Raw genomic sequence first — 27,874 nt, forward strand, 5'->3', positions numbered from 1 at the left:
GCGGAGTGGGGTCTGCGCCGGAAGTGTATCGCGTATAGTAAATAAGCACCGAAAGACAAGAAAGGCTTGGTCTCCATCTTGACGGTCTGTTCTTGTGACGTTGTGGAGATGGGGAGCGTCCTGGGGTTGTGCTCCATGGCGAGCTGGGTAAGATAAATAATAAAAAATATATATGTATATATATATGTTTTTATTTTCGGCTCCCGGATGCTGGCGTGAGAGTCGGAAGAGAAAGGAGACTGGAGGGAGCAGGCTGGACGAGGCCCAGTGGGCGAACGTGGTACCCCACCCAACTGGGAGTGCCTTTTGTACCCGTTTTCTCCTGTCTTCCCTGATCGCTCCGATTTAGCTTCCGGATCTAGGGTCTGGCGGAAAACTGACCCTGGTGGCCATGAGGTGCCGTGGAAATGGGAAGATGACCCAAATGAAAGAAGCGAAGAGAGCTGGGAGTCCTCCCGTGCCTCTCCCTTGTGAGAGCTGCCTGTCATTCTTTCAGGGCCCTTTTTGGTGTTTTCTTTTGTGTCTGCCTAGTTAATCTCTGCGGAAGTCTTCGACCCCTTCCATCTATAGGATACACCCTTTCTTCAGCTCTTTTGCCTGTAACCTTAAACTTGCAGCACTGTCATCCCTGGAGGCTTGTCGGCCTCTTTGTTCTGTCGCTCAGGCAGCGATTAAGAAGTGTTATTTGGGACAGCTTGGCAGTAATATTGATGTAATATCGTTATTGAAATATGTAGTCTCTAGCTCTGCGACAATGTCCTCGGCCTTAATAGTATTACGGGGTTACTATATTTTTCAGGTATTAATTTATGTACCCACTCAATTCTGTGATATTAAATATCTGTCTCTTGACATGTGTGTGATCTGAAATATGCTTAATCAGGTGCACGTTGTTAAAACGTTTTCATTTTAGTGTCAAAATTTCTTGCTGTAGGTGACACAAACTGTAATTTATTTAAGAAAATGTCTGATTCCTTCTAAGTAAATAAAACATTGGCAGTATAGTTAAGTTCATAATGCTGGTCAAGGTATTTGGGTTCCAATGGTATTTCTTTACTCTGATTTCTGAATTCTCCTAACAGTTGCTTGTCTGACTTGTCAAATGGTTCCGTTATATATACATTAACCAAAATACTGATTATTTTACATATACATTTTTTTAAAGTTTTCATATGGCTTGAACTATAAATGTTAAATTTTAAACAACTAGTATGTGGAGGTTGTTAGTTCAGCCAGGTCATTCTCTTGATGATGTAACAGATGATTTACATGTTTTACATTTTTTTCTCCTTCTCCATTTCAATGATGAACAACCTTTTTGTCTCAAGGTCAATTGTGATTTAAAAAAAAAAAATCCTAAGAATGTTTTTTGTATGTATGTGTTTTAAGTAAGAAAGAAAATAGCTTTAGTGAACTTCATTTTCTTATTGATACGTTAACAACTTAGACTGACACTAATTGATTAGAGAACAGTCACTATAAAAAATTGATAGTGCCTTTTAGTCACTCTGTCAATACTGAGATATACTGGAAACGTAGTATTAAGGAGGTCACTTTATTTTCCAATAATCGGATCTTTAGCAGGTAAAGAAGCTAGGTTCCTTAGGTTGTCATGCTTCTAGGTTATTATGCCTAGTTTAAGAATTTATTTTATAGGCTGCAGTTTGAGTTATCTTTTGTTCCTTTTCCTTCCTTGCGCCTTTGTCTCTTTATCCCTTAATTGTTCAGTTTTAGTCCAGGTCCATCTCTTCCACATTCTTAACAGTGAATATGCTCATTTATTTCTAGGTTTTGACATAATTAGAATTTATTTAACTTTACGAAAGAACCATTCAAATCATTAAATTAGATCAGAGAAGTTTAAAACAAGCCTCATTCTTTTTGCGTGTTTCTTCAGGCTTACTCAAATTTAGTTAAAGATTTTGCTTATTTATAGAAAAATTGTAAAAAATCATTTCTGAACTAAGAAAAATAAAAGAGAAATGAAAAATTACATGTAATATCTAGCAGAGACTGGAGTATTAAATTCTGGGGTTTTTGTTTGCTCTTAAGAGACGTAGAATTAGGTTGACTATAATCCTTGGTTCATGACAATATCATTTTTGATTCATGCATGTTGTCTTTTTTTGGATTGGCTATTACTTTAAAAAATTATCATTAACATCTTTGGATTTCTCAACTATTAGATCATCGGGAAAGTCATGACAGGCTTTTTTATGCAAAAAATGCGGCATGACTTGCCCAACGACACAATAGTTACCAGCCAGTTATACTTTATTATTTGATTTTCCTTGTTCCAGTCTCAACACTGGTGTTAGTGAATTGACATTTTTGAATGACTTGACCTTGTTTCTAATAATTATCATTTCTTTGCCTAAGATATTTAATGTAACTAAGCCATTAAAAATACTGGTTACTGAGTACCAGCCGTTAAAAATACTGGTTACTGGTTTTATGTCAGCCTCTACTAGATTTTTATATTTCAATACAATGACTTTTATAGAAATGATTCATAGTTGCTATGAGTAGTCAAGCAGTACAAATTACAAAGAAAGTAAAAATGTCACAAAAAAATATCTCACCTCCAGTAACATTCCTTCTCTCAATGCATTATAAATAGACAGTGGTTTGTTAGGAATGGTAGCATGCTATTTTTTTTTTTTTAAACAAAGCATTATGTCCTGAATTTAACAAAAGGAAAAATAATAGAATTGCCAAATATTAAGTAAATGTTTTTTCTTCAAGAGAGTTTCCTAAAAAGATACCTTTAAGGAGATGTTTCTATAGCAGGGTTTTTCACCTGGGTAGAGTTTTGTACCCCAGGGACATTTGGCAGTATCTTCAGATACTTTTCATTGTTACAACTTAGGGGAGGAGTGTCACTAACATCAAGTTGGGTAGAGGTCAGGGATGCTATTAAGTATGCTACACTGAACGTGACATCCCCCAACAACAAGTAATTATTGAGCCCAAAATGTCAGTAGTGCCATAGTTGAGAAATTCTAAATTTAAAAATAAGGTTGTATAAAACACTTAAGTTGTAGTCGGGACCAGCAGTTGGCGGCAGTTGGCGTAATGGCTATATTGCTGGACTCCCATGCAGTCGACCATGGTTTGAGTCCCAGACCCAGTGACTCAAACTCACGCCCAGCACTTGTGCGTGTATGCCCAAAATCCCGAGAGGAGAATGGAGGAGAAGGGATTGTGGCATGACCATCCCCCTGGGGAAGGGGGTAAACTTTCTGTCACTTTCTGTCACACTTTCTCTCTGTCTCTTTCTAGTGAGCATATGTGCCCTATAGCAAAAAAAAAAAAAACAAACCTCCTAAAACCAAAAAAGAGCACTTAAGTTGGAATAACTTTTAAAAGACATTTTAATTTTTTAAATTCACTGCTATTGAAGGTGGAAAAAATTAATATTCACCCATTGTGCATCTCAGTTCTTATTAATTGTATGATTTTTTAATTATTTTTATTCAGAATTCTACATGTACATAGTTTTATGTGGCTTAAAACTGTTTGCCACTCTCATTTTCACTATGGAGATAATGATTTCTTGGTAGGCATTTATCCCATGTTTCTTTTTTTGGGAGGGGAGAGGTTTTTGCTATAGGACACGTGCACTCGAGATTTTTGCTATAGCACGCATGCACTCGCCAGAAACAGAGAGAGAGAAAGTGAGAAATCACCCCTTAGGGGGGATGGCCACACATCCCTTCTCCAATCTCTTCTCAGGATCTTGGGCACACATGCACACACATGCGCCTAGCGTGAGTTTTAAGCCACCAAGTCTGGGACTCAAACAGCAATCGACTACATGGGAGTCCAGCAACATAGTCATTACGCCAACTACTGGTCCCTATCCCATGTTTCTAAAAAAACACCATATGCATATGGTGTAGTCTTCATGGAGGGGGGAGAGTTGCTTTAGACCTTATCTTCTGTGGAAGATGGTTTAGCAACTGTCCTTTGATTTTAACTGGTCCTCATCCCCAACCTTAACCAAAATCATGCATAAATTCATGGCATGCCCTCTTCTTTCCATAGTACTTATAATTTTGTTTAAATACATTATTGTGACAATTTAAATGAGTGAATGTATGTAAAACTACAGTAAGTACCTAATTTAAAAAAAAATTTTTTTTTTCCACAAGTGAGAGAGACAGCACCACCACCCACCACCCACCCCTCCCCAGCAGGGTCTTGACACCACAGTTTACCTCCAGCTTCAGCCAGTCCCAGATCAGGAACACAGTCATGTTAAGGGAAGTCTTCAGACTGGAACCTGTAACTTTCCTATGTGGGTCAGCCGTGTAGATCTTTGCATTTTACTGCCACTATCTGGTCCCCAAATATTTTAACTCTATTATCTTAATGTGTAATGCTCTTCATAGTTCAGCCCTGTAATAAATATACAGTGACTTTTCACATAGTTTTTTATGTCCATTGAAGTAATTGCTTGCTTTATAGTCTGTATTAAACTAATCCTAAATTTCCCCAGCTATTCGTATCTCTCAATAAATTCAGATGGTGTGATGGCTGATAAACCATTGGAAGTTCTCTCCCAGAATCTTCTGACCTGCCTTGGTCTGTACTGTAGTCAAAGTTTTCATCCTTGGGCTCACTTTAAAAGGATGTAGATTGCCTCTTTTGGTCTGGAAACCCACCATACCCCCATTTTTTTAAAGGAGCTTGGCCTCTTTCTTGGTTTATGACTATGTTTTGTTATAGTGCTCCTTCAGAAAAGAGCATAGGAAGTATATTTTGGTTGTCCGTTGATACTAGGTTGGAAGTCATTTTCTGTTAGAATTCTGAAGAGTTCAGCTGCTTTATAATCTGACTTGCAGCGCTGCTAGGAGGATTCCAAAGTCATTTTAGAAATATAGTATCTATTATCTAAATGTATTTTTATGTAGTCTCTCGTTTCTCCCCTTTTCACCAGTTGATTGAATTTCATGAGTTAATTATTTATGCCTGTATTTTCTCCATTCTCATGTTATTCTGATATTTGGCTTTCTAGATGGACTCTAGATTTCTTCTTTACTAGTTTTCATTTTACTGTCTCTTTGCACTACTTTCTGAGAAATTGTCCTGATTGTTTTCAGGACTTCTATTGTGATTTTAAGCCCCAGCTATAACATTTTTTAATTTCCAAGAGTTTTTTTCTTGTGCTTCTAAATGGAAGCACGACCCTGCCTTATCTATAAAAGCATATTAAAAATACTTGATTTAAAAAAATGTTTTCATTTCTCTATGTAGTTTGTTTTTTCAGTTTCTTTCCTCTCCTGCAGTTACTTTTCGTTCATGATAGAGTATTCCTCAGTATTTAGTGGTCTTTGGCTTTCAGTTAATATTTGGAGTGGAACAATAAAGAGCTCGGTAGGACTCAGTCAAATGTGACTTTACAATGAAAGTGATCTGGCCATACCATTTAATCACAGAATCCTAATTAAAGTATTTAGGCATATTGATATGTCCAGAGCAAATGTCTAGTCTTTCTGAGTGCATATTTGCATTTTAGGAGGTAAGAGGAGGCAGAATGGTGAGATTTTTTTCATTCAATATGTGAAGTTTTTTTTGTTTTGTTTTGCTTTGTTTTGTTTTGTTTTAATGGTTTTAGTATGGTACCCCTATAGTACACTGTACCTGGTATTCAGCTGTCAAGGAATGGAATGAAATCTGGGAGTCCTACCTACTTTGAAAGACATTTAACCAAACCATCCTATTTTCACCTCTACTTTTAGTGTCACTTATGGAGGCCCAGTGCCACTACTTTATCTACTTGGGAATTGTGCTGAACAAATCATTTTGTCTTTTAACTTCCTCCCTTGGTGGCTTAAAATTCTGCTTTCTTGTTCTATTAAGGCAGTTTCTACTTTCACTATCTTCCATATTCTCTTTTTTTTTTTAAAACAGAGATATTTTTGCTATAGGGTGTGCACACTTACCACCAGAGAGGCAGGGAAAAAGACAGAAAGTGAGAAATCACCCCTTAGGGAGAATGGCCATGCTGCAGTCCCTTCTCCATTCTCCTCTTAGGATTTGGGGTGTGCACGCATATGCGCCCTGCGTGAGTTTTAAGCTGCCAGGTCTGGGACTTGAACCACAGTTGACTACATGAGAGTTCAGCAATGTAACCATTATGCCATCTGCTGGTCCCCATATTCTTTTAAAATTTTTTCATTTTATTCCTTTTTTTAAAAATCTGTTTTTCATTTTTGTTGTAGCTTCTAGAGGGAACAATAGTAAATTCATATATTCAGTCTCCCATCTTCAACCCTAAGTCCTTTGTACTATTTGTGTGTTGCTTTTATGTTGATAACCATAATTACCATAATCATTAAAATGTGTTCTGTGGATCCAGTAGCTTCAGCAGCCTGTAAACTTACCAGCAACACCAAAATTCTAGCACTTTCTTTTAATAAGCCCTTCAGGTAATTCTAATGTGTGCATGAGAAACATGGCTCTAAATTTAAGTGGATTCAAAACTCTCACCAGTCTTTTTTTTTTTCATTTTCATTTTCTTTTCTTTTCTTTTTTTTTTTTTTTTAAGTTTTTTTGCTCTAGGGCATGTGTGCTTGCAGGAGTGGGGAAGAGGTTGGGGTTGAGAAATCACCTGTCAGGGTGATTGTGGTTACACCACAGTCCATTCTTCTCTAATATTTTCTTCAGATGTTGGGTACGCAGGTACATATACTGACATGATTTCAAGCCTCCAGGTCCTGGACTTGGAATGGCACAATCAGCCATGTGGGACCTAGCTGCCTTAACTTCCACACCACTTACTGGCCCACCACCAATCCTTTTTACCATGGTTTCTTGCTAATTTTATTACTGTCATCTCTTAATTGACTACAGTTTTCATCTGGTAAATTTTTTTAAATGAATTCATGGACGTTGATGTCCCTAAGTTCTTGCATATGTGAAAATGCCTATTAAACTTTTAAGAAACATTTTATATGTATACACCATGAATTGGCATAATAAGAGTCCTGGACCATTACCTTCAGAATTTTGTGGTTATTTCTCCATTGTGTTTTGCCTTATATCTGCATGGCATCAGAATCTTCCCAGTACACCTCAGCAAATGGGCAGGTAACTTGTTTTCTTCTGCGTGAGTATCTAGAATTTTTATTTTTTCATTTTCTTTTCTTTTCTTTTTTTTTTTTTTTTAAGTTTTTTTGCTCTAGGGCATGTGTGCTTGCAGGAGTGGGGAAGAGGTTGGGGTTGAGAAATCACCTGTCAGGGTGATTGTGGTTACACCACAGTCCATTCTTCTCTAATATTTTCTTCAGATGTTGGGTACGCAGGTACATATACTGACATGATTTCAAGCCTCCAGGTCCTGGACTTGGAATGGCACAATCAGCCATGTGGGACCTAGCTGCCTTAACTTCCACACCACTTACTGGCCCACCACCAATCCTTTTTACCATGGTTTCTTGCTAATTTTATTACTGTCATCTCTTAATTGACTACAGTTTTCATCTGGTAAATTTTTTTAAATGAATTCATGGACGTTGATGTCCCTAAGTTCTTGCATATGTGAAAATGCCTATTAAACTTTTAAGAAACATTTTATATGTATACACCATGAATTGGCATAATAAGAGTCCTGGACCATTACCTTCAGAATTTTGTGGTTATTTCTCCATTGTGTTTTGCCTTATATCTGCATGGCATCAGAATCTTCCCAGTACACCTCAGCAAATGGGCAGGTAACTTGTTTTCTTCTGCGTGAGTATCTAGAATTTTTATTTATCTTTGAAATCAAATAACGAGCTATGTCCAAGTTTTGAGTATTTTTATCACTTTTTTCCTAATAAAAAATTAGTGTGTTCTTTTGATCTACAGATTTATTTCTTCATCTAACAAAGTTTTTCTTGTATTAGATTATTTAATGTGCTTTTTTGTTTTATTTGGAAGATTCTGTAGTTTAAGGAGGTCTTTAACTTCATGTTATATTGTCTTTGTTTTCCTTCTACATTATTTTTTCTATTTGCATTCTTGTAAATTTTTATTAAAGATTTCATTTACATACAGTAAAATTCACTCTTTGTTGCATATAATTCTGAGTTTTGACAAATGCATATGATCATTTAACCACTATAGAATAGTCATCACATAAAAAATTCTACTGCCCCATCCTTGGCAACCTACTTTCTGTCTTAGGAGTTTTACCTTTCTAGAATGTCATATAAATAAAATCATATAGCATATGTCCTTTGGAGTTTGGCTTCTTTTTTTACTATGCATAATTAATTTGAGATTTACTTGTATTGTTGCATGTACTCGTATTTTTATCATTGGGTAGCATTTCATTCTTCGGATGGTACTATAGATTGTCATTACCACTTCAGGGCATTTCCAGGTTTTGATGTTGTAAATGAAGTAAGTTGTGACTATTCCCATAGAAGTTTTTTGTGTGACTGTACATTCTTATTTTGCTTGGGTAAATAATCTAGAAGTAGAGCTGCCGGATCATACAGTAAGTGTATGTTATATGAAACTGTCAAACTGATGTCTAAATGAGTTGTACTACTTTTCATTTCCTTTAACAAAAAGGAAAGTAAAGAGAGTTCTAGGTGTTCTGCAGTCTTGTCAGTAATTGGTGTTATAAATTTACTTTAATTTGGCCATTCTAATATGATACTACTGACTCATAATTTTAGTGACTATTTCTCTAATAACTAATGATGCTAAGTGATTTTTCTTGTGCTTGTTTGCCATTTGTTTTTATTTGGTAAAGTACCTATTCAGTACTCTGCCCATTCTTTAATTAGATTGTTTTTCTTATTATTGAGTTTTGAGAATTCCTTTTATATTTTGGTTACAAATTATTTGTCCAGTTCTGGCTTGCCATATATACAGGGGAATCTAAAAAAGTCTGGGAAAGGGGCCGGCAGGTGGCGTGCTATATTTAAGGCGCTATACTCCCACATGGCTGACCACAGTTTGTGTTCTCGACTTGGTGGCTTGCTTTCTCTCTTTCTCTGTCTCTCCCTAGTAAAAATATAATAATAATTAAATATTTTTTTTTAATTCTGGGAAAATACAGTTAAAGTATGAGTTTATTTTGGTACCAAACATTTTTAAATCCATGCATAGTTTTTTCATAGTACCCATTTTCCCCTGAAGTTTTGGAGGGCCCCTTATATTTTCTGGACATCTCCAGCTTGTCTTTTCATTCTCTATTTGCTCTATATAACAGCAAAAGTTCTTAGTTTTGATGAGGCATAGTTTATCAACTTCTTTTGTGGGTTGTGACTTTTGTATTGTATCTGGGAAGTCTTTTTTTTTTTTTTTTAAGTTTATTTCTTCTGTGATTGAGATAAAGAGACAGAGACAGCACCCCAAGCAGGATCTCAGTGTTGCGATCCACCGTCAGATTTTAGCCAGCCCCAGGTTATGGTCAGGTGTGTGCCTGGTTTATTTAGGGATGTCTCTGGACTTGAACTAGGAACCTTCCCATGCAGAATTGCCTACCACAGCATCATGCTTTTCTGCTGTGACTATCTGCCCCCATCAGGAAATCTTAATCTCCACATACGGCTTTTGTTTTGTTTTTAACAAAAAGGAAAGTAAAGAGAGTTCTAGGTGTTCTGCAGTCTTGTCAGTAATTGGTGTTATAAATTTACTTTAATTTGGCCATTCTAATATGATACTACTGACTCATAATTTTAGTGACTATTTCTCTAATAACTAATGATGCTAAGTGATTTTTCTTGTGCTTGTTTGCCATTTGTTTTTATTTGGTAAAGTACCTATTCAGTACTCTGCCCATTCTTTAATTAGATTGTTTTTCTTATTATTGAGTTTTGAGAATTCCTTTTATATTTTGGTTACAAATTATTTGTCCAGTTCTGGCTTGCCATATATACAGGGGAATCTAAAAAAGTCTGGGAAAGGGGCCGGCAGGTGGCGTGCTATATTTAAGGCGCTATACTCCCACATGGCTGACCACAGTTTGTGTTCTCGACTTGGTGGCTTGCTTTCTCTCTTTCTCTGTCTCTCCCTAGTAAAAATATAATAATAATTAAATATTTTTTTTTAATTCTGGGAAAATACAGTTAAAGTATGAGTTTATTTTGGTACCAAACATTTTTAAATCCATGCATAGTTTTTTCATAGTACCCATTTTCCCCTGAAGTTTTGGAGGGCCCCTTATATTTTCTGGACATCTCCAGCTTGTCTTTTCATTCTCTATTTGCTCTATATAACAGCAAAAGTTCTTAGTTTTGATGAGGCATAGTTTATCAACTTCTTTTGTGGGTTGTGACTTTTGTATTGTATCTGGGAAGTCTTTTTTTTTTTTTTTTAAGTTTATTTCTTCTGTGATTGAGATAAAGAGACAGAGACAGCACCCCAAGCAGGATCTCAGTGTTGCGATCCACCGTCAGATTTTAGCCAGCCCCAGGTTATGGTCAGGTGTGTGCCTGGTTTATTTAGGGATGTCTCTGGACTTGAACTAGGAACCTTCCCATGCAGAATTGCCTACCACAGCATCATGCTTTTCTGCTGTGACTATCTGCCCCCATCAGGAAATCTTAATCTCCACATACGGCTTTTGTTTTGTTTTTTGTTTTTTTTTTTTTGATTGTCAGAGGGTAGTTGTACTGTCCAGAGAAAGAAGTTAGTGGAGAGAGAGAGAAGGCACTACCCAATGAGCCATGGTCATGTTGTAGTCCTTTTTCTTCCTTTTCTCCAGCCTTTCAGGAGTTTGTACACACAAGCACACACACCAGGATGTTTTTCAAGCCTCTGGGGCCAAGATCTGAGCTATAGTCAAACATATAGGATCTCATTTTGTTAACCACTATGCCATAAGGCCCAACTCTAATACACTTATTATTATATTGCTGTTGTTGACTTGCTAAATTTTCATTAAGAACTTTTGTTTATGAAGGGTATACACCTCAATCCTATCTGCTCCATTCTCCCTTCAGGATTTTGTGCAAGCCGTGCAGAAATACCAGATGTGTTTTCCATGCTACTTTGTTGGGACCCAGCCTCCTCGACCGACATGCCATTGGCTGCCCTGATGTTGCCTCTTCTTTTTAGCTTTTTGCTTTTTGTATAGTTCAAGTGAAACACTGATAAGACATTTCTTTGTACTGTGTTATGATTTCATACTGGATTTTTCAAGCATCTTTATTATTTCTTTGAGGGAAACTTTAATTTTTTCCAAAGTACATTTACATAGTTGCTGTGAGATTTATTTCTATCTTGCTAAAACTTAATGAAAAGCACTTTTGTCCTTACCTTATGTTGGTTACTATAACATGCCTGGCTTCAACTATACCACTTTACTATGGCATTTGAGACTTTTCTCCAGGGCTGTAGTTATAGGGATGGAATGTCCTCATCCACCTAACTTATTACAGCTGATGGTGTGGTGAAACACAGCCCAGGTTATGGTCAGTCCTTATGAAAATATTCATGATTTGCCTTTCTGAAATACTTATTGTTAAATATCTTGTACCAGGGATAATCTGTTCCCTAGTTTAGTGTGGAGTTCATTAGAAAAAGTTAGCAAGATCCAATTCAGTTGTCTTTTTCTTATATGACTATGTATGCATTGTTTTCACTACCACCAAGCCAGAAAAGATACCAGTTTACTTTTTTTCTATCCATGGGTGTGTTGGAGAATTTTCAAAATTTTGTGGATTCAGCAGTATATTGGGGACTGAATGGAAGGTGTTAGAAGTAGGCTTAGCAACTGTACTGGTCATGAATATTCCTCTGTTTTCTTAGCTAAACTTTGGTTGCCACAGTTGATTTTTGCCCTTCTTTGTTGTTTTAACTAATTTTATTGATTTTGCTTGATATAGAAAGGATTTTGTTTGTTTGTTTGACTTTGTCTAGAAGTTACTAAGTTTTATAGTTCTGCATAATATATGTGAACCAAATATTTTTTTTCCTTTGGTAATTAGCATCAACTTTATTTTTATTTTTTGAATAAGTAAAATGTAAATTCTCATTGTTATCATTTTAAACTATTTTAAAACTCTTTTTTTCCCCCAGATACCATGTTTGTGTGGTAGTGCCCCATGTTTGCTGTGCCGATGCTGTCCTAGTGGAAACAACTCCACTGTAACTAGATTGATCTATGCACTTTTCCTTCTTGTTGGAGTGTGTGTAGCTTGTGTAATGTTGATACCAGGAATGGAAGAACAACTGAACAAGGTTAATATTTTTTCTTATTTATTAACTGAAACTATAGTATATCTATATACATAAAAGTGATTTCGGGTATTGGAACAAGACTAATGTAATAGTAAGATAATATGTAATCCTAATTTTAATAGTTTATAATCTTATAGGAAGGATAGCAAAGACAGTAAAGTAGCTCGTCAGGGTCTATGATAGTGGTACAGAAAATGTGCTATGATGACAACAAAGAAAAAAGTAATTCTAACCAAGCAACTGTTAGAATTTCAGTGGATCTCATGGAAAAGGGGACATTCTGAGAATGAGTAGAACTTTCATATAAAACGATAGAAAAAATAGAAAGCATAATGAATAGTATATGCTTTAGGAAGATTCTGGTAATTACGAAAGGATAGAAGTAAAGTAGTTAAATATGAAGGCTATTGCACTGGTATAATGGAGTAAGAGAGAGTGAAATAAATTTTCTGGATATAGAATTGTGGAGTCTGGCATTTAAATATTGGCAATGATAGAATCATAAATAGCAACCAGGTTCTAATCCTAGGAAACTTGGAGGAAAGTGTTGCTGTTAACCTCAGAGTGAAAAAATTTTATAAGTGAGTTTTGGTGTTTTGCTACTTTTTTCCCCTAATTTTGTTAGTCATGTTATAGAAGGAAATGAAGAAAGTATAATCAACTTAGTTTCTAACATGTTGACTTAGAGGTACTGCATCACATATATGTATAAATATATACATGTAAATATAATATAAATATATATTACATATATACATATACAATATATGCACACATACACATAACATACATATAAATATATACAAGGGACTCCAAGAAGATCATGAAAAATGGAATTAAAGTATGTCTTTATTTTGGTGCAAAAAAATCTTGAAATCCGTTCATAGTTTTTTTTATAGTATGCATTTTTCCATGAATTTTTCAAAGAACTGTCATATATTTTACTTCAAACTTCTATAACAAGAAATCCATCAAAAAAAAAACCGAAAGAAATCCATCAACTGGGCAGCTTAAAAACTAGTAGTTTATTTCTTAGAATTCTAGATGTTAGAAGTCTAAGATCAAGGGTGTCAGGACACTAAGAGTTGTGGTGAAGGTCCTCTTCCTGGTTTGCAGATGACTGTCTTCTCCTTGTATCTTAATGTGGTGGAAAGAGAGGGGAAAATAAACCATCTTCTGTCTTACCTCATAAAGGCACTAATTCTGTAGTGAAGGCTGTATCCTTATGATCTAATTACCTCCCAAAGGTTCTGCTTCCTATTACCATTCTATTGGGGGTTAGGGTTTCAACATAGGAATTTTGGGTAGACACAAATATGAAGTCTACAATAGTATATGTCCAGCAGGAAGCAGAAAACCTGAATGTGTAATTCAAAGAAATCAGACTTAGAGACTGTTCTGTTGGGTTGTAGGGGAGGTCATGACACATTTTTGCATAGAAACATCTCATGACTTTCCTGACTTAATAGTTCGAAGTAGTCTTGGAGGTAGAGATAAAACTTGAAACTAAAAGTTGAAACTATAGCAGCATATGCTGAATAAAGATGATTCAGAGTGATCAGAATTAGAAGTTTGTCAAAAGCTCTTAAGGACATTGGTGGACAAAGGGGGAACCTCTGAAGGAACAGTGAGAAAAGAAGAACCAAGGGACTGTATAGGCTTCAGGAGAGAGTATAAGAATGGCTGGACGGGGGCCTGCAAATGGCTTAATAGTTATGTTCCTGGACTCCCATGTAGTTGACTGCGGTTTGAGTCCCAGACCTGACAACTTAAACTTTCGCCAGGCACATGTGTGTGCGTGGCCAAAATCCTGAGAGAATAGAGGAGAAGGGATTGTGGTATGGCCATCTCCCCTAGGGGTGATTTCTCGCTTTCTGTCTGTTTCTCTGGAGAGCACATAAGCCCTATAGCAAAAATCTCTTTAAAAAAAAAAAATAACTTTTTGCATTTTTGGATTCTACAACTAGGACATGACTAGTATCCTGAAAAGGCAGTGTTTTGTATGCTGGGTTTAGAAGGAGTGGGAGGAATTAATTTATTCTTATGCATGTGAATATGTGTGTATGTGTGTATATATATACATATATATATATATTTGAGTAACATGCAAATTTTAAACTTTAAAACAAATTTGCAACTCGAAATACACCTCCAGTCCATGATTGGCATTGGTAGCTCATCATTTTCACATATGGAAGTTTAACTTTTTTCATGTTATCTGATTAAAATGTACCAGATTTATCTTAATTACATATTCATCATAGACTGTAAAGCAAACTTGTTTTCCAAACCTTTACTTAAACTATTTGATTATAGAGAATTTTCATTTTTCTTTAGTAAAATATTATGAGTTACAAACTCTTATTTTTCTAGATTCCTGGATTTTGTGAGAATGAGAAAGGTGTCATCCCTTGTAATATTCTGGTTGGCTATAAAGCTGTATACCGTTTATGCTTTGGCTTGGCTATGTTCTATCTTCTCCTGTCTTTACTAATGATCAAAGTGAAGAGCAGCAGTGATCCTAGAGCTGCAGTGCACAATGGGTAAGCTTTTGAATAAAGTTCAAAATAGAAGATGAGTAGCACCTTCCTCATAATTTTGAGTCCCTTAAAAACAACTTTAAATAAACTTACACAGTCTACAGAATTTATTCATGAATGACAAGGTGAGAAGATCCTTTTGTTTATACTGGTGAATGTCAGATGAAATATTAAATAATAGCCTTGTGTCATGTATTGGCATAATAGCAATTTATAATGCTATGCATTTCATCTTAAAAAGGCCAGCAGATGGCTTGGTGATTAAGGTACTGGATTCCCATATGGCTGACTGGTTTAAGTCCTGGACCCAGCACTTTAAATCATACTGGGCATGTGTGTGTGCATGTCCAAAATCCTGAGAGAAGAATAGAGGAGAATGGATTGTGGTGTGACCATACCCTGGGGTAGGGGGGTGACTTCTCACTTGCTCTCTGGTGAGCACAAGCACCCTATGGCATAAACCTTAAAAAAAAGGGGGGGAAAATAAGAATGTGTAACATTTGTAGCTATTAAAGGTAGAGCTGTTCCTTCTTTTTTTCTTAGCTTTTGTTGGACCAGTCCCACTACATAGAACTATCAGTTCCCTAGACCTCCAGGGTAGCCAAAATAAAACCTCATTCTTTTTTTTTTTTGGAGAGATTTTCGCTGTAGGGCACATGCGCTCGCCAGACAGACAGACAGAGACATTAGAGACAGAAAGCGAGAAATCACCCCCCAGGGGGGATGGTCACGCCACAATCCCTTCTCCTCCATTCTCCTCTCGGGATCTTGGGCACACAAGCACATGCGCCCGGCATGAGTTTTAAGCCACCAGGTCCGGGACGCGAACTGTGATTGACTACGTGGGAGTCCAGCGACATAGCCATTACGCTAACTGCTGGTTCCCAAAACCTCATTCTTTTTCTTTTGTCTTTTGTCTTTTTTTTTTTTTTTTAAATATGGCACTTGTGCTTGACAGAGCGACAGAAAGCAAGAAATCACCCTCACCTCATGAAGGGCAGGGCATGGCCATGCCACAGTCCCTTTTTCATTCTCCTCTATGAATCTTGGGTACGCATGCATACGCACCTTGCATGAGTTTTAAATGGTATGGTCCAGGACTTGAAATGCAGTTGCCTACTTGGGAATCCCTAATGTATCCATTATGCTATCTGCTGTTCCCTAGAACTTTATTCTTAAACAGGGTATTGATTTTCTGCATGGTTAGTTGTACTGGACAGCTCAGAAAAAAAAAAACAAGTTCTTTTAATCCTTCTTACTTAACATAGAACACCAATTTTGGTATTCTTTTTCAATGTTTTGAATTTTGTTTTAATTTTTTCCACAAATTAATTTTTTAAAGTAACTTTTCCTTATATGAGTGACATGTGCTAACAAAAAGGAGGTATAAACAAACGGAGTATAAATATCAATGAAAATGTGTGGCGGGTTGATTTTATTTTATCCTTTTAGTCATTATTTGCTTTAAATTATTAAAGTTTTGGGGAGGCATTTTTCATGAATTTATTGTAACTATGCATTTGTACAACAAACTTAATAGATTATCCCATTTATTGTGTAAAGTAAACCTGTGAAATGGAACTAACATTCACATTTCCTAATAACCAATTAGAGATGTGTATCTTCCATAAAACTGTCCTAAAATTAGTTCTATAATCTTTTTCTGATTTTCAGGATACCCTCAGGACAAAACAATTCTGTAAAATGTAGCTATTCTCTAAGATGCTCTTGAAAGATTTCATATATAAAATTACTTGTTGAATGAATGTTTATTAATAAAAATATATTTCTTTATGTTTTAGATTCTGGTTCTTTAAATTTGCTGCAGCAATTGCAATTATTATTGGAGCATTCTTTATTCCAGAAGGAACTTTTACAACTGGTATGAAATCTTTAATTTTTTTAGATTGTATGATGTTGATGTTTTATAAAAGGAACTGAACTAGTTATCTAGAAACAGAACTACTTGTTTAGTTTTTGTGGTTGTGTTTTTTGTTTGTTTTTCTTCAGTGGCGAAATCAAAGCATTTATATAAAATTGTCCTTTTCTTTTAGTTTAGTGATTATGAAAAGGAAATTTAAACTAGCCACTCACCGCTTGTATATGTGCTTTTTTTCTTTCAGTCTGGTTTTATGTAGGTATGGCAGGTGCCTTTTGCTTCATTCTCATACAGCTAGTCTTACTTATTGATTTTGCTCATTCATGGAATGAATCATGGGTTGAAAAAATGGAAGAAGGGAACTCAAGATGTTGGTATGCAGGTAAGCTTTTTATCTCACAAGGCATCTTCAAGATAGTTGAACTATGAAAGTGAGAACAGATGTAAAGACTATAGTGACATTACTTAGAATTTTTATGGTCTAATTTCATGTGAAAAGATTTTTAATTTAAAAGTTTATAAATGATACCAGGCTAGCAGCAGGTGGCATGGTGTTTAAGATGCTAGATCCCACATGGCTGACTCTGAGTTTACAGTTCTAGAACTAGTGGCTTGAAAATCACACTGGGCACATGTGCCTGTGTGCCCAAAATCCTGAGAGAAGAATAGAGGAGAAAGGATTGCAGCATGGCCGTCCCCTGAGGAGTAATTTCTTACTTTCTCTCTGTTTCTTTCACTCTCTGTCTGTCTCCTACAAGCTCACATGCCCTTATAGCAAAAACCTAAAATATAAATAAATAAACAAAAGCATATAAATGATACCACATTATATCAGCAACTTAACTTGTTGAAAGATCTTTTGACAAATTAACTAGAACAAGAATTAGGAAAGGATTTAAAAGAACCTGAATAGCTAAAATAAATGTTCCAAAGCCTGTTGCTGAAAGCATGTGCACTTTGGGAACCAGCAGTTAGCATAATGGCTATGTCGCTGGACTCCCACACAGTCGACTGCAGTTTGCATCCCGGACCCGGTGGCTTAAAACTCACGCTGGGCGCGTGTGCGTGTGTGCCCAAGATCCCAAGAGGAGAATGGAGTAGAAGGAATTGCTGCGTGACCATCCCCCCTGGGGGGTGATTTCTTGCTTTTTGTCTCTAATGTCTCTCTCTGTCTGTCTGGCGAGCGCATGCGCCCTATAGCGAAAAATCTCTCAAAAGAAAAAAAAGCACGTGCACTTTGCAGCTGAATTTCTTATCCTATAGCAGGTTAAAAGTAAAATATGAAAAGGACAAAGACTGCTAGAAATAAATATGTAGTGCTATAAACAGCAGAAACAGAAAAATATAAAAAGCAGTTCTGAGACATCTTATATAAATACAAAGGATGATTTTATGTGCATCAGTAAACCTGAAATTACTATACCGGTGTAATTAATAATTATTTATAATGACAAGCTGGAGTTCCATGGTTATACTCTTAAACAATGTCGAAATTCACATACCTGTAAGGCCAAACAAGTAACAAAAATGAAGGAAGGGGACCAATTTTAAGTGTATATTCAATCCTTTTGTAAATGATAGGGAAGGACTATGATGAAGTGGAGAATAAATGGTCCATCTAATGTACATAGCTGCTGCTCTGCTCCATCTGTTAATTATCTTGCAGGAATGTGTGAACTTAATACTGCCTGACTTTTCTGACCTTTAAAAAAGAAGCTAAAAATGTGGATTTTATGTAAAATGATCTGGGTTTCAGCTAAAGAAAATAATTTAAAGCACAGTGCAAGCCAAACCCAACATACCTGTTGGCCTGATAACTTAGCTCATGTATCTAGTTGGTTGTGTTTCTTTCTGAGTGGTTAATAAGGCATTTGATGCTCAAAAAAATAAGATTTAGTCATTTGGAAACTTGAGTACCTCATTCTTTAATGCAAAGTCTAATGCAAGGACTTCTCTCTGTTTCATTCCCCATTGTATCCCCAGGGCCTGGAAAGTTGTAGGCATTCAATAAATATTTGTTGGATGGATCCCCTGTCAGTCAGGCAAATCTATATGAATACTTATATATTGAGCACATATTAGTACAAAGACTGAAACATGAAACACCTTATGTATGTTAAAATTTATATAGAAGCAGCATAGGTTGTCTTAATAAATAATAATGACTTACCCTTGAATAATATGTATTTTTTAAGATTGTATTCAGGGACCAGCAGTTAGTGTAATGGCTATGTCACTGTACTCCCATGTAGTCGACCGCGGTTTGAGTCCCGGATCCGGTGGCTTAAAACTCACGCTGGGCGCGCGTGTGTGTGCGTGCCCAAGATCCTGAGAGGAGAATGGAGGAGAAGGGATTGCGGCGTGGCCGTCCCCCTGGGGGATGATTTCTTGCTTTCTGTCTCTCTGTCTCTCTCTGTCTGTCTGGCGAGTGCACGTGCCCTACAGCAAAAAGCCTCTCCAAAAAAAAAAAAAAAAGAGTAAGCCTGGGACCGGCTCAGGACCAGGGCGGAAAAAAAAAAAAGATTGTAGTCAGTGAGGAAAAGCATCATTTTGTGGGCTTAACATTAACAATGAAAATACTTTTGTTTTTTAAATGAAATGATTATCATTCTTTAAAAATCTTAATATTCCCTTTTTAAAAATAATGGCTAATGTATATGAACATGGTTTATAAACTATGTTATATACAGATTACTACTAATAAAAATCGTGTTAGTGGGCTGCTAACTTACTGTACTTGAAAAAATGTATTAGTGAACCATGTGTAAAGACTATAGAATTCTTCAGCAATTAAGTTAATAATTTTCTTTCCTGCTTTTTAACCTGCATAATGATGATAATGTTAGTTGCTTAAAATAGACTATTTGATAAAATGACAGATCGTTTTAAAAAACAATACCTAATTCATAGTATTTGTGATAAAATCTAATTATCAAATTATATTTCTTTTTCAGCCTTATTATCAGCTACAGCTCTGAATTACTTGCTGTCTTTAGTTGCTGTCGTCCTATTTTTTGTCTACTACACTCATCCAGCCAGTTGTTCAGAAAATAAGGCGTTCATCAGTGTCAACATGCTCCTCTGCATTGGTGCTTCTATAATGTCTATACTGCCCAAAATCCAAGTATGTTCTTCATAGCATTGGTTTTTATGAAGCTAATACCTAATTCTCATACATTTTAAATTATGTCAGACTATGTATCTCCACTGCTTGCTTGCTTGCTTATTTATGTGTTTGTTTGTTTATTGTAGGAATCCCAACCTAGATCTGGGTTGTTACAGTCTTCTGTAATTACAGTCTACACAATGTATTTGACATGGTCCGCTATGACCAATGAACCAGGTATGTTTTTTTTTTAATTTGTTTTTAATGATTCTTACAGTTTTCTTTTTTTTTTTTAGAGATAGTCATTTTGTGAGGTTAAATTTCTTAAAAATTAGGGTCCCTTGGGGGGGGGGAAATGTATGGAAATAATACTTTTTCATTTTTGATGTATCACTGTTTTTTCAGTTAGTTTCTTACTTCAGTAGCAAAATTATAATAGGGTTTTAAGAAATTATATGAAAATGACCTAATTTGCAGATAGCATAAGACACATGCTCTGGGTTATATGTGGAAAGAAATAGAAGCTCTTCAAATGCTTGTTTAGTGAACAGAATTTTTAAACATTATTAAATTAAGTTTTTTATCTGTGACTCTCTTTCAAATGAATATAATCAACTTTGTAATGAATCTCTTTCAAGTCCAGTTATATTGCATTCTGTGGGAATAGAAACCAATGAATGATGTTTGGGGGAGAAATTAATTACTATTTTTAGAAAAGGAAGAAAATTGACTCATTTTCTAAAAAAAATTTAAAAAATTATAAAACATACTTTTTATTGAGTTTACAGATTTTGTGTATTCTTTATCACTTACTGGGGAAAATAATAGGGGCCTTTTTTTAATATATTAGAGAAAGATTTCCTATGTTTTTCTAGGAAAGTAGTGAGAAAAAAAATTACTAGTAGTTTTCTATAGAGTTTAGTCTTATCTAAGTTTTATTACCAAGGTAGAGACTGACAGATCTGGTTTTATGGGTAAAAAAGATAAATACTTTGAACATTTTAGTAAATACTTCATATTTTCTGATAAGAGTAAAGAAATGGAATAAGCATTAGGTTATATGCCTTATTTGTTATATGTATAAAGGTGTCTTCAAAAAAAATTTTTAAGCTATTTATTTCCTGATAGAAACAGGAACTCAAAACAGGAGCCTCATGTAGCAGTCCACCCCTACTCTTAGCCAGGATCACAGACATAATAGGGGAGGTGCAGAGACAAGAACCGTGGACTTTTGCCATGTGGGTTCAGCTATATACCACTGCACCATCTCCTGGCTCATATTTTGCTTTTTATTACAGTATTCTTTGACAGATTGATAAACTTAATAAAGTCAGTATTATAATTTTAGTATACAGTATAAAAACCAGTATGTTGTAGTTTAGTATATCTGAATTTTATTTCTAACTCTACTATAATTTTACCAACTTTATAGAGATGTTATCTACATGTCACCTGGGTTTTTTTTTTTTTTGGTTTTTTTTTTGTTTTTTTGGGGGGGAGAGGTTTTTGCTATAGGGCGCATGTGCTTGCCAGAAACACAGAGACAGACAGAAAGCGAGAAATCATCCCCCAGGGGAAACGGCCACACCACAATCCCTTCTCTTTCTCCTCCTAGGATCTAGGGCATGCACACACACACGTGCTCGACATGAGTTTAAGCTACCAGGTCTGGGACTTGAACCGTGGTTGACTACATGGGAGTCCAGCAACATAACCATTATGCCAACTGCTGGTCCCATATTCCACCTGTTTTCTAACTGATAAGGAGGGTTTCTCTCTCAGCTCTCATGAAGCAAACATAAAACAATTTAATGTTTCCAAACATTCTATATTAGTAGCATAAAACTTAAAAAGGAAAAAAATAAAAATATCTTACTGTTAATAAACATAAATTATCTTCAGATATTTTGTTTTTACACTTGTGCCTTTTCCAACAGAACATTTTGAATTTGGAAGAGCTTTAGTAGTTAAAAAGAACTAAAGTTGTACCCTAAGAAATATTTTTAAAAAATGATTCCAGCATTTAATTTACTATAATTTACATTACAGAAACAAGTTGCAACCCAAGTTTACTAAGCATAATTGGTTATAATACAACAAGCACGATCCCAAAGGATGGCCAATCTGTCCAATGGTGGCATGCTCAAGGAATTATAGGACTAATCCTCTTTTTATTGTGTGTATTTTATTCAAGGTAAGATAACTAGAATTTTATTTTTAAACATTAAGTCCAACTATTCATCTGTGAATTGTTTCTTTAAAAAGAAAATGATTTTTCTTCCTTTATTCTAAACTAGCATCCGTACTTCCAACAATAGTCAAGTTAATAAATTGACTCTAACAAGTGATGAATCAACTTTAATAGAAGATGGTGGAGCCAGAAGTGATGGATCACTGGAGGATGGTGATGATGTTCACCGAGCTATAGATAATGAAAGGGATGGTGTCACTTATAGTTATTCCTTCTTTCACTTCATGCTTTTCCTGGCTTCACTTTATATCATGATGACCCTTACCAACTGGTACAGGTACTTACATTTCATGAAATCTTTGGATCTGGTGGTCTGGTGGCTTTTTCATAATCTATTACAGAATATAATATGATATGAAGTACTTATAATTCTCTTATATTTTTCAAAATGTATAGCTAAATGAATAGAGACCAGTATGAGAAATGTAGACTTTACTTCCTGCCATTACATGGGATCTTCAAAATATTCGTGGAAAGTGCATATTGTGAAAATACTATGCATGAATTTAAAAAATTTTTGCACTAAAACAATGTAATTTTACTTTTCCACAAACTTTTTGAAGTCCCTTTTTTTTGTTTTGTTTTTAAGATTTTTGCCATAGGGCACATGCATTTGCCAGAGGGAGATAGTGAGAAGGAAACAAATTGCACCCTAGGAAGGATGGCCACTCTGGAATCCCTTCTCCTCCATTCTCATCCTGTGATTTTGGGCACATTACACGCGCGCCCTGCATGAGTTTCAAGCCATCATGTCCAAGACTTTAACCACAGTCACAGTCAGCCATATGGGAATCTACCACCATAATCACTACACCAGCTATTCACTCCTGAAGTTTCCTTCTTTAACAAAAACATTGAGCTATCAATGTAAAGTTGAGGAAATTAAAATGGAACATTTTATGAAACAAACATATTTTTGTACAGCAAGTTGATAGTTAGCTAACACATTTTAATACTTTAAACCTGTTCCTTACATAGTACAGTAAAAGATACTTCTGTTTTGTTTGAACATTGTCATTAAAATTTCTGAACATTTTGAAATTGAGGTTTGAATTCATTAATGTAGATGGAGTCTCAGAATTCTTTAGAATTATATGCTTTTTTATTACTTCAGAATGAATCCATGGGACCAGCAGTTAGCGTAATGGCTATGTCGCTGGACTCCCACGTAGTCAACCGTGGTTCGCTTCCTGGACCTGGTGGCTTAAAACTCACGCCGGGCGTGTGTGCCCAAGATCCCGAGAGCAGAATGGAGGAGAAGGGATTGCGGCGTGGCCATTCCCCCCGGGGGTGATTTCTCGCTTTCTGTCTCTGTCTGTCTGGCGAGCGCACGTGCCCTATGGAAAAAACCTCTCAAAAAAAACCCCACAACAACTCTGTCCGTGGTGTGATCCCAATCTGCTTTACTGAAGGGGATGCCTAAGGGGAGGGTTTCTCTCTCAGCTCTCATGAAGCAAACATAAAACAATTTAATGTTTCCAAACATTCTATATTAGTAGCATAAAACTTAAAAAGGAAAAAAATAAAAATATCTTACTGTTAATAAACATAAATTATCTTCAGATATTTTGTTTTTACACTTGTGCCTTTTCCAACAGAACATTTTGAATTTGGAAGAGCTTTAGTAGTTAAAAAGAACTAAAGTTGTACCCTAAGAAATATTTTTAAAAAATGATTCCAGCATTTAATTTACTATAATTTACATTACAGAAACAAGTTGCAACCCAAGTTTACTAAGCATAATTGGTTATAATACAACAAGCACGATCCCAAAGGATGGCCAATCTGTCCAATGGTGGCATGCTCAAGGAATTATAGGACTAATCCTCTTTTTATTGTGTGTATTTTATTCAAGGTAAGATAACTAGAATTTTATTTTTAAACATTAAGTCCAACTATTCATCTGTGAATTGTTTCTTTAAAAAGAAAATGATTTTTCTTCCTTTATTCTAAACTAGCATCCGTACTTCCAACAATAGTCAAGTTAATAAATTGACTCTAACAAGTGATGAATCAACTTTAATAGAAGATGGTGGAGCCAGAAGTGATGGATCACTGGAGGATGGTGATGATGTTCACCGAGCTATAGATAATGAAAGGGATGGTGTCACTTATAGTTATTCCTTCTTTCACTTCATGCTTTTCCTGGCTTCACTTTATATCATGATGACCCTTACCAACTGGTACAGGTACTTACATTTCATGAAATCTTTGGATCTGGTGGTCTGGTGGCTTTTTCATAATCTATTACAGAATATAATATGATATGAAGTACTTATAATTCTCTTATATTTTTCAAAATGTATAGCTAAATGAATAGAGACCAGTATGAGAAATGTAGACTTTACTTCCTGCCATTACATGGGATCTTCAAAATATTCGTGGAAAGTGCATATTGTGAAAATACTATGCATGAATTTAAAAAATTTTTGCACTAAAACAATGTAATTTTACTTTTCCACAAACTTTTTGAAGTCCCTTTTTTTTGTTTTGTTTTTAAGATTTTTGCCATAGGGCACATGCATTTGCCAGAGGGAGATAGTGAGAAGGAAACAAATTGCACCCTAGGAAGGATGGCCACTCTGGAATCCCTTCTCCTCCATTCTCATCCTGTGATTTTGGGCACATTACACGCGCGCCCTGCATGAGTTTCAAGCCATCATGTCCAAGACTTTAACCACAGTCACAGTCAGCCATATGGGAATCTACCACCATAATCACTACACCAGCTATTCACTCCTGAAGTTTCCTTCTTTAACAAAAACATTGAGCTATCAATGTAAAGTTGAGGAAATTAAAATGGAACATTTTATGAAACAAACATATTTTTGTACAGCAAGTTGATAGTTAGCTAACACATTTTAATACTTTAAACCTGTTCCTTACATAGTACAGTAAAAGATACTTCTGTTTTGTTTGAACATTGTCATTAAAATTTCTGAACATTTTGAAATTGAGGTTTGAATTCATTAATGTAGATGGAGTCTCAGAATTCTTTAGAATTATATGCTTTTTTATTACTTCAGAATGAATCCATGGGACCAGCAGTTAGCGTAATGGCTATGTCGCTGGACTCCCACGTAGTCAACCGTGGTTCGCTTCCTGGACCTGGTGGCTTAAAACTCACGCCGGGCGTGTGTGCCCAAGATCCCGAGAGCAGAATGGAGGAGAAGGGGTTGCGGCGTGGCCATTCCCCCCGGGGGCGATTTCTCGCTTTCTGTCTCTGTCTGTCTGGCGAGCGCACGTGCCCTATGGAAAAAAAAAAAAAAACCAAAAAAAAAAAAAAAGAATGAATCCATAACTTTTCTGGTAAGTGAAGTTAACGATTCATAGTTGTATCTTTTTTAAAATTCTAATTTTGTCCAAATTGATTTAGTTTACAGATTCAAACTGAACTGTATGGTTTGGGGGTTTATGGGCTTTTGTTTTTGTTTGGGGAGTTGTTTTTCGTTTGTTTGTTTTTCCCAGTATTTTCTATAGGGTGTGTGTGCTCACCAGAGACAGAAAGAGGGAGGGAGGGAGGAAAATGAGAAATTCCCTCTCCCTCCCAGGAGCATGGCCCCACAACCACCTTTCTCTTCCATTCTCTTTTCAGGATCTTAGGCACATACTCACACGTGACCAGTGTGATTTTCAAGATGCCAGGTTCAGGACCCAAACCACAGCCAGCCTTGTGGGATCCAACACCTTAACCTCTATGCCACCAGCTAGTCCTATTTTTAAAAATTCATACACTGCAGATATTAAGCTCTATGAATCCAAGTAGTTCTCAATAATCAGAGCTTTGGCTATTAGATAATAGTAAATGTTAATGCTTTAGATCAAAAAGATTTTTGGTATGTTTTATTAATAGAAAAATCAGTTTACCTGGAATATATTTCTATCACAGTCTCTTAAATCTGAGGACAGGTAGTGGAAGTAGATGTCAGCAGTCTTTTATGTAGAAGTAACATCTTATTTATCCAGAGGTCACATTCCATTTTTATCTAATAACATACCCAATAGATAAAGTGCCTCAGGGTATTATGCAAAACTACTTCAGAAGCCTTTTTTTATTCCTTCAAGGAGATTACTGAATTTTTCCTTCATACTAGCTGTTTAGTCAGTACGGAAATCAAGTCAGCTGATAAGATGCTGCAGTTACATATCTGATTTCACAAATTAGTACAAAGAACACTACCAAATTAATGGAAACTTAGCTTGATGGCTGATAATCCAACCCTTCCCTTTTTTTGTTTTTTTCTTAAATTTTAGGTATGAGCCCTCTCGTGAGATGAAGAGTCAGTGGACAGCTGTCTGGGTGAAAATTTCTTCCAGCTGGATTGGCATTGTGCTGTATGTTTGGACGCTGGTAGCGCCATTGGTTCTCACAAATCGTGATTTTGACTGAATGGGACTTTGGCATGAAAGTCCCATGTGGATCACTACTTATTTGAAATAACAGTATTCTCAATTTTTGTAAAGTTGTGTACGTGTGTGTTTCCCATGTGACTTTTCCCATGTTGTTCTGGCATGAATTAGATTTTACTGCTTGCCATTTTTTTCCTTGCCAAGTGCACTGACACAAGAATCTGAATGAATAACAAGGGAGAGTTCTGTGAGTGTGGTGGTGAGTTAGAAAAAGTGGACATTGTTAGGCTTATCCTCTGTACTGTACCTGTGAAAATAAGAGTAAAAACAAGACTATTTGACAGTTGAACTTTAAAACTGTATTAGATCTGAAGTTTTAGGAAGCATAAATACAAATGAGTAGCTGCCTTTTGAATACTTTGTTTTTTTCCTTACAGGGGATTGCAAAGAACGTAGCTATTCTAAAATTGAATAAACAAATCACTTAAATGCCAATTGTCTGAAAAATTTTGTCAAGTTTTCCCATTGCTGTGAAGATCAGAAATTTATCCGTGGATAGTAGTGTTTATTGTAGGTTATAAGTGAAGATAGAGGGATAAAGTCTTTAAAGAAAGAAAGATTGGTGGTGCTGGGTATGAAATTGAGTATCTAGTGAGAGTATAATATTCCTTTGCTAGAGAGGGCTTTCACTAATAAAATAAACTTAGTTTTGGTCATTATAAAGCCATGTAAAAGTATGGGTTCAATGGACTGTGATGATAGGAACTCCAAAGGATTGAGGCAGGTTTTGATAAACATAAATCATGGGTTAGAAAGTTAATCATGTTAAAAGTTTTGTAAACAAAGGTATGATACATTTTTTACAAGGCAGGAAGAAACTCCAAAACACAATACTGAGGTAGGTACTCAAGAAAATCTACTATAGTATTCTCATTTTTAAAATGAAACTGAAACACATAAATAGCTCACAGCTACTTAGTGGCAAAGCTGAGAAAGTTCAAGTCTGCCCAAAATAGCATTCTCTGTTACATTAAAAATAATTTCTGTTCCAAATACATGAATAGTTGATTTTACACTTCATTAGTTATGGGTAATTTGTGTGATGTGGATTGCTGGTGTCCAGCATACCTTTTATCCCTAAGTTGGGGCCAGGAGAATGATGGACTGTTATAGAATAAACTCCTGCTTATAGTACACTGCATAGTTCAAAATAAGTTTAAAATGCTTTTGTATTTACTGCCATGTAAGTGAAAAATGTTGTTATAATCTTTAAATCTGAAAATCAAGCAGTATGACAGTTAACTTAGAAACTCCTAGTTATTTGTACATGTCATTAGAGTCTAAAGAAGCTTTGAAAATCTCCATTTGCGTCTTTAAAAATATTTATTAATGTAAATGAAATAATAATTCAACTTAACTCCTCAACCTTATTCTGTGTGTTGATTTTGTGTTCCACAATTTTGGATGGCTGTGTTATTGCAAAATAAATAAATTCAGAGGAAATGTGTAATGTATTAATTCTTTAGAACTTAAATATTAGCTGAAATACTCTAGCATACTTT

The 27,874-nt window shown here is 35.7% G+C and overlaps 1 protein-coding gene across 1 annotated transcript; it reads left to right on the forward strand.

Annotated features, from left to right (window-relative positions):
• SERINC1 (serine incorporator 1) lies at positions 1–27,815 on the forward strand. The gene is made up of 10 exons (XM_006171534.3): positions 1–147; positions 12,025–12,186; positions 14,560–14,729; positions 16,529–16,608; positions 16,850–16,987; positions 19,560–19,729; positions 19,858–19,948; positions 21,761–21,905; positions 22,009–22,239; positions 26,217–27,815. Exons 1-10 carry the CDS (start codon positions 109–111, stop codon positions 26,350–26,352), a joined length of 1,362 nt encoding a protein of 453 aa, XP_006171596.1. The 5' UTR covers positions 1–108; the 3' UTR covers positions 26,353–27,815.
• Positions 27,816–27,874: the final 59 nt, after the last annotated feature.

This window comes from Tupaia chinensis, unplaced genomic scaffold (assembly GCF_000334495.1).
Source record: "Tupaia chinensis unplaced genomic scaffold, TupChi_1.0 Scaffold149798_1, whole genome shotgun sequence".
In the NCBI taxonomy this organism is placed as follows: Eukaryota; Metazoa; Chordata; class Mammalia; order Scandentia; family Tupaiidae; genus Tupaia; species Tupaia belangeri.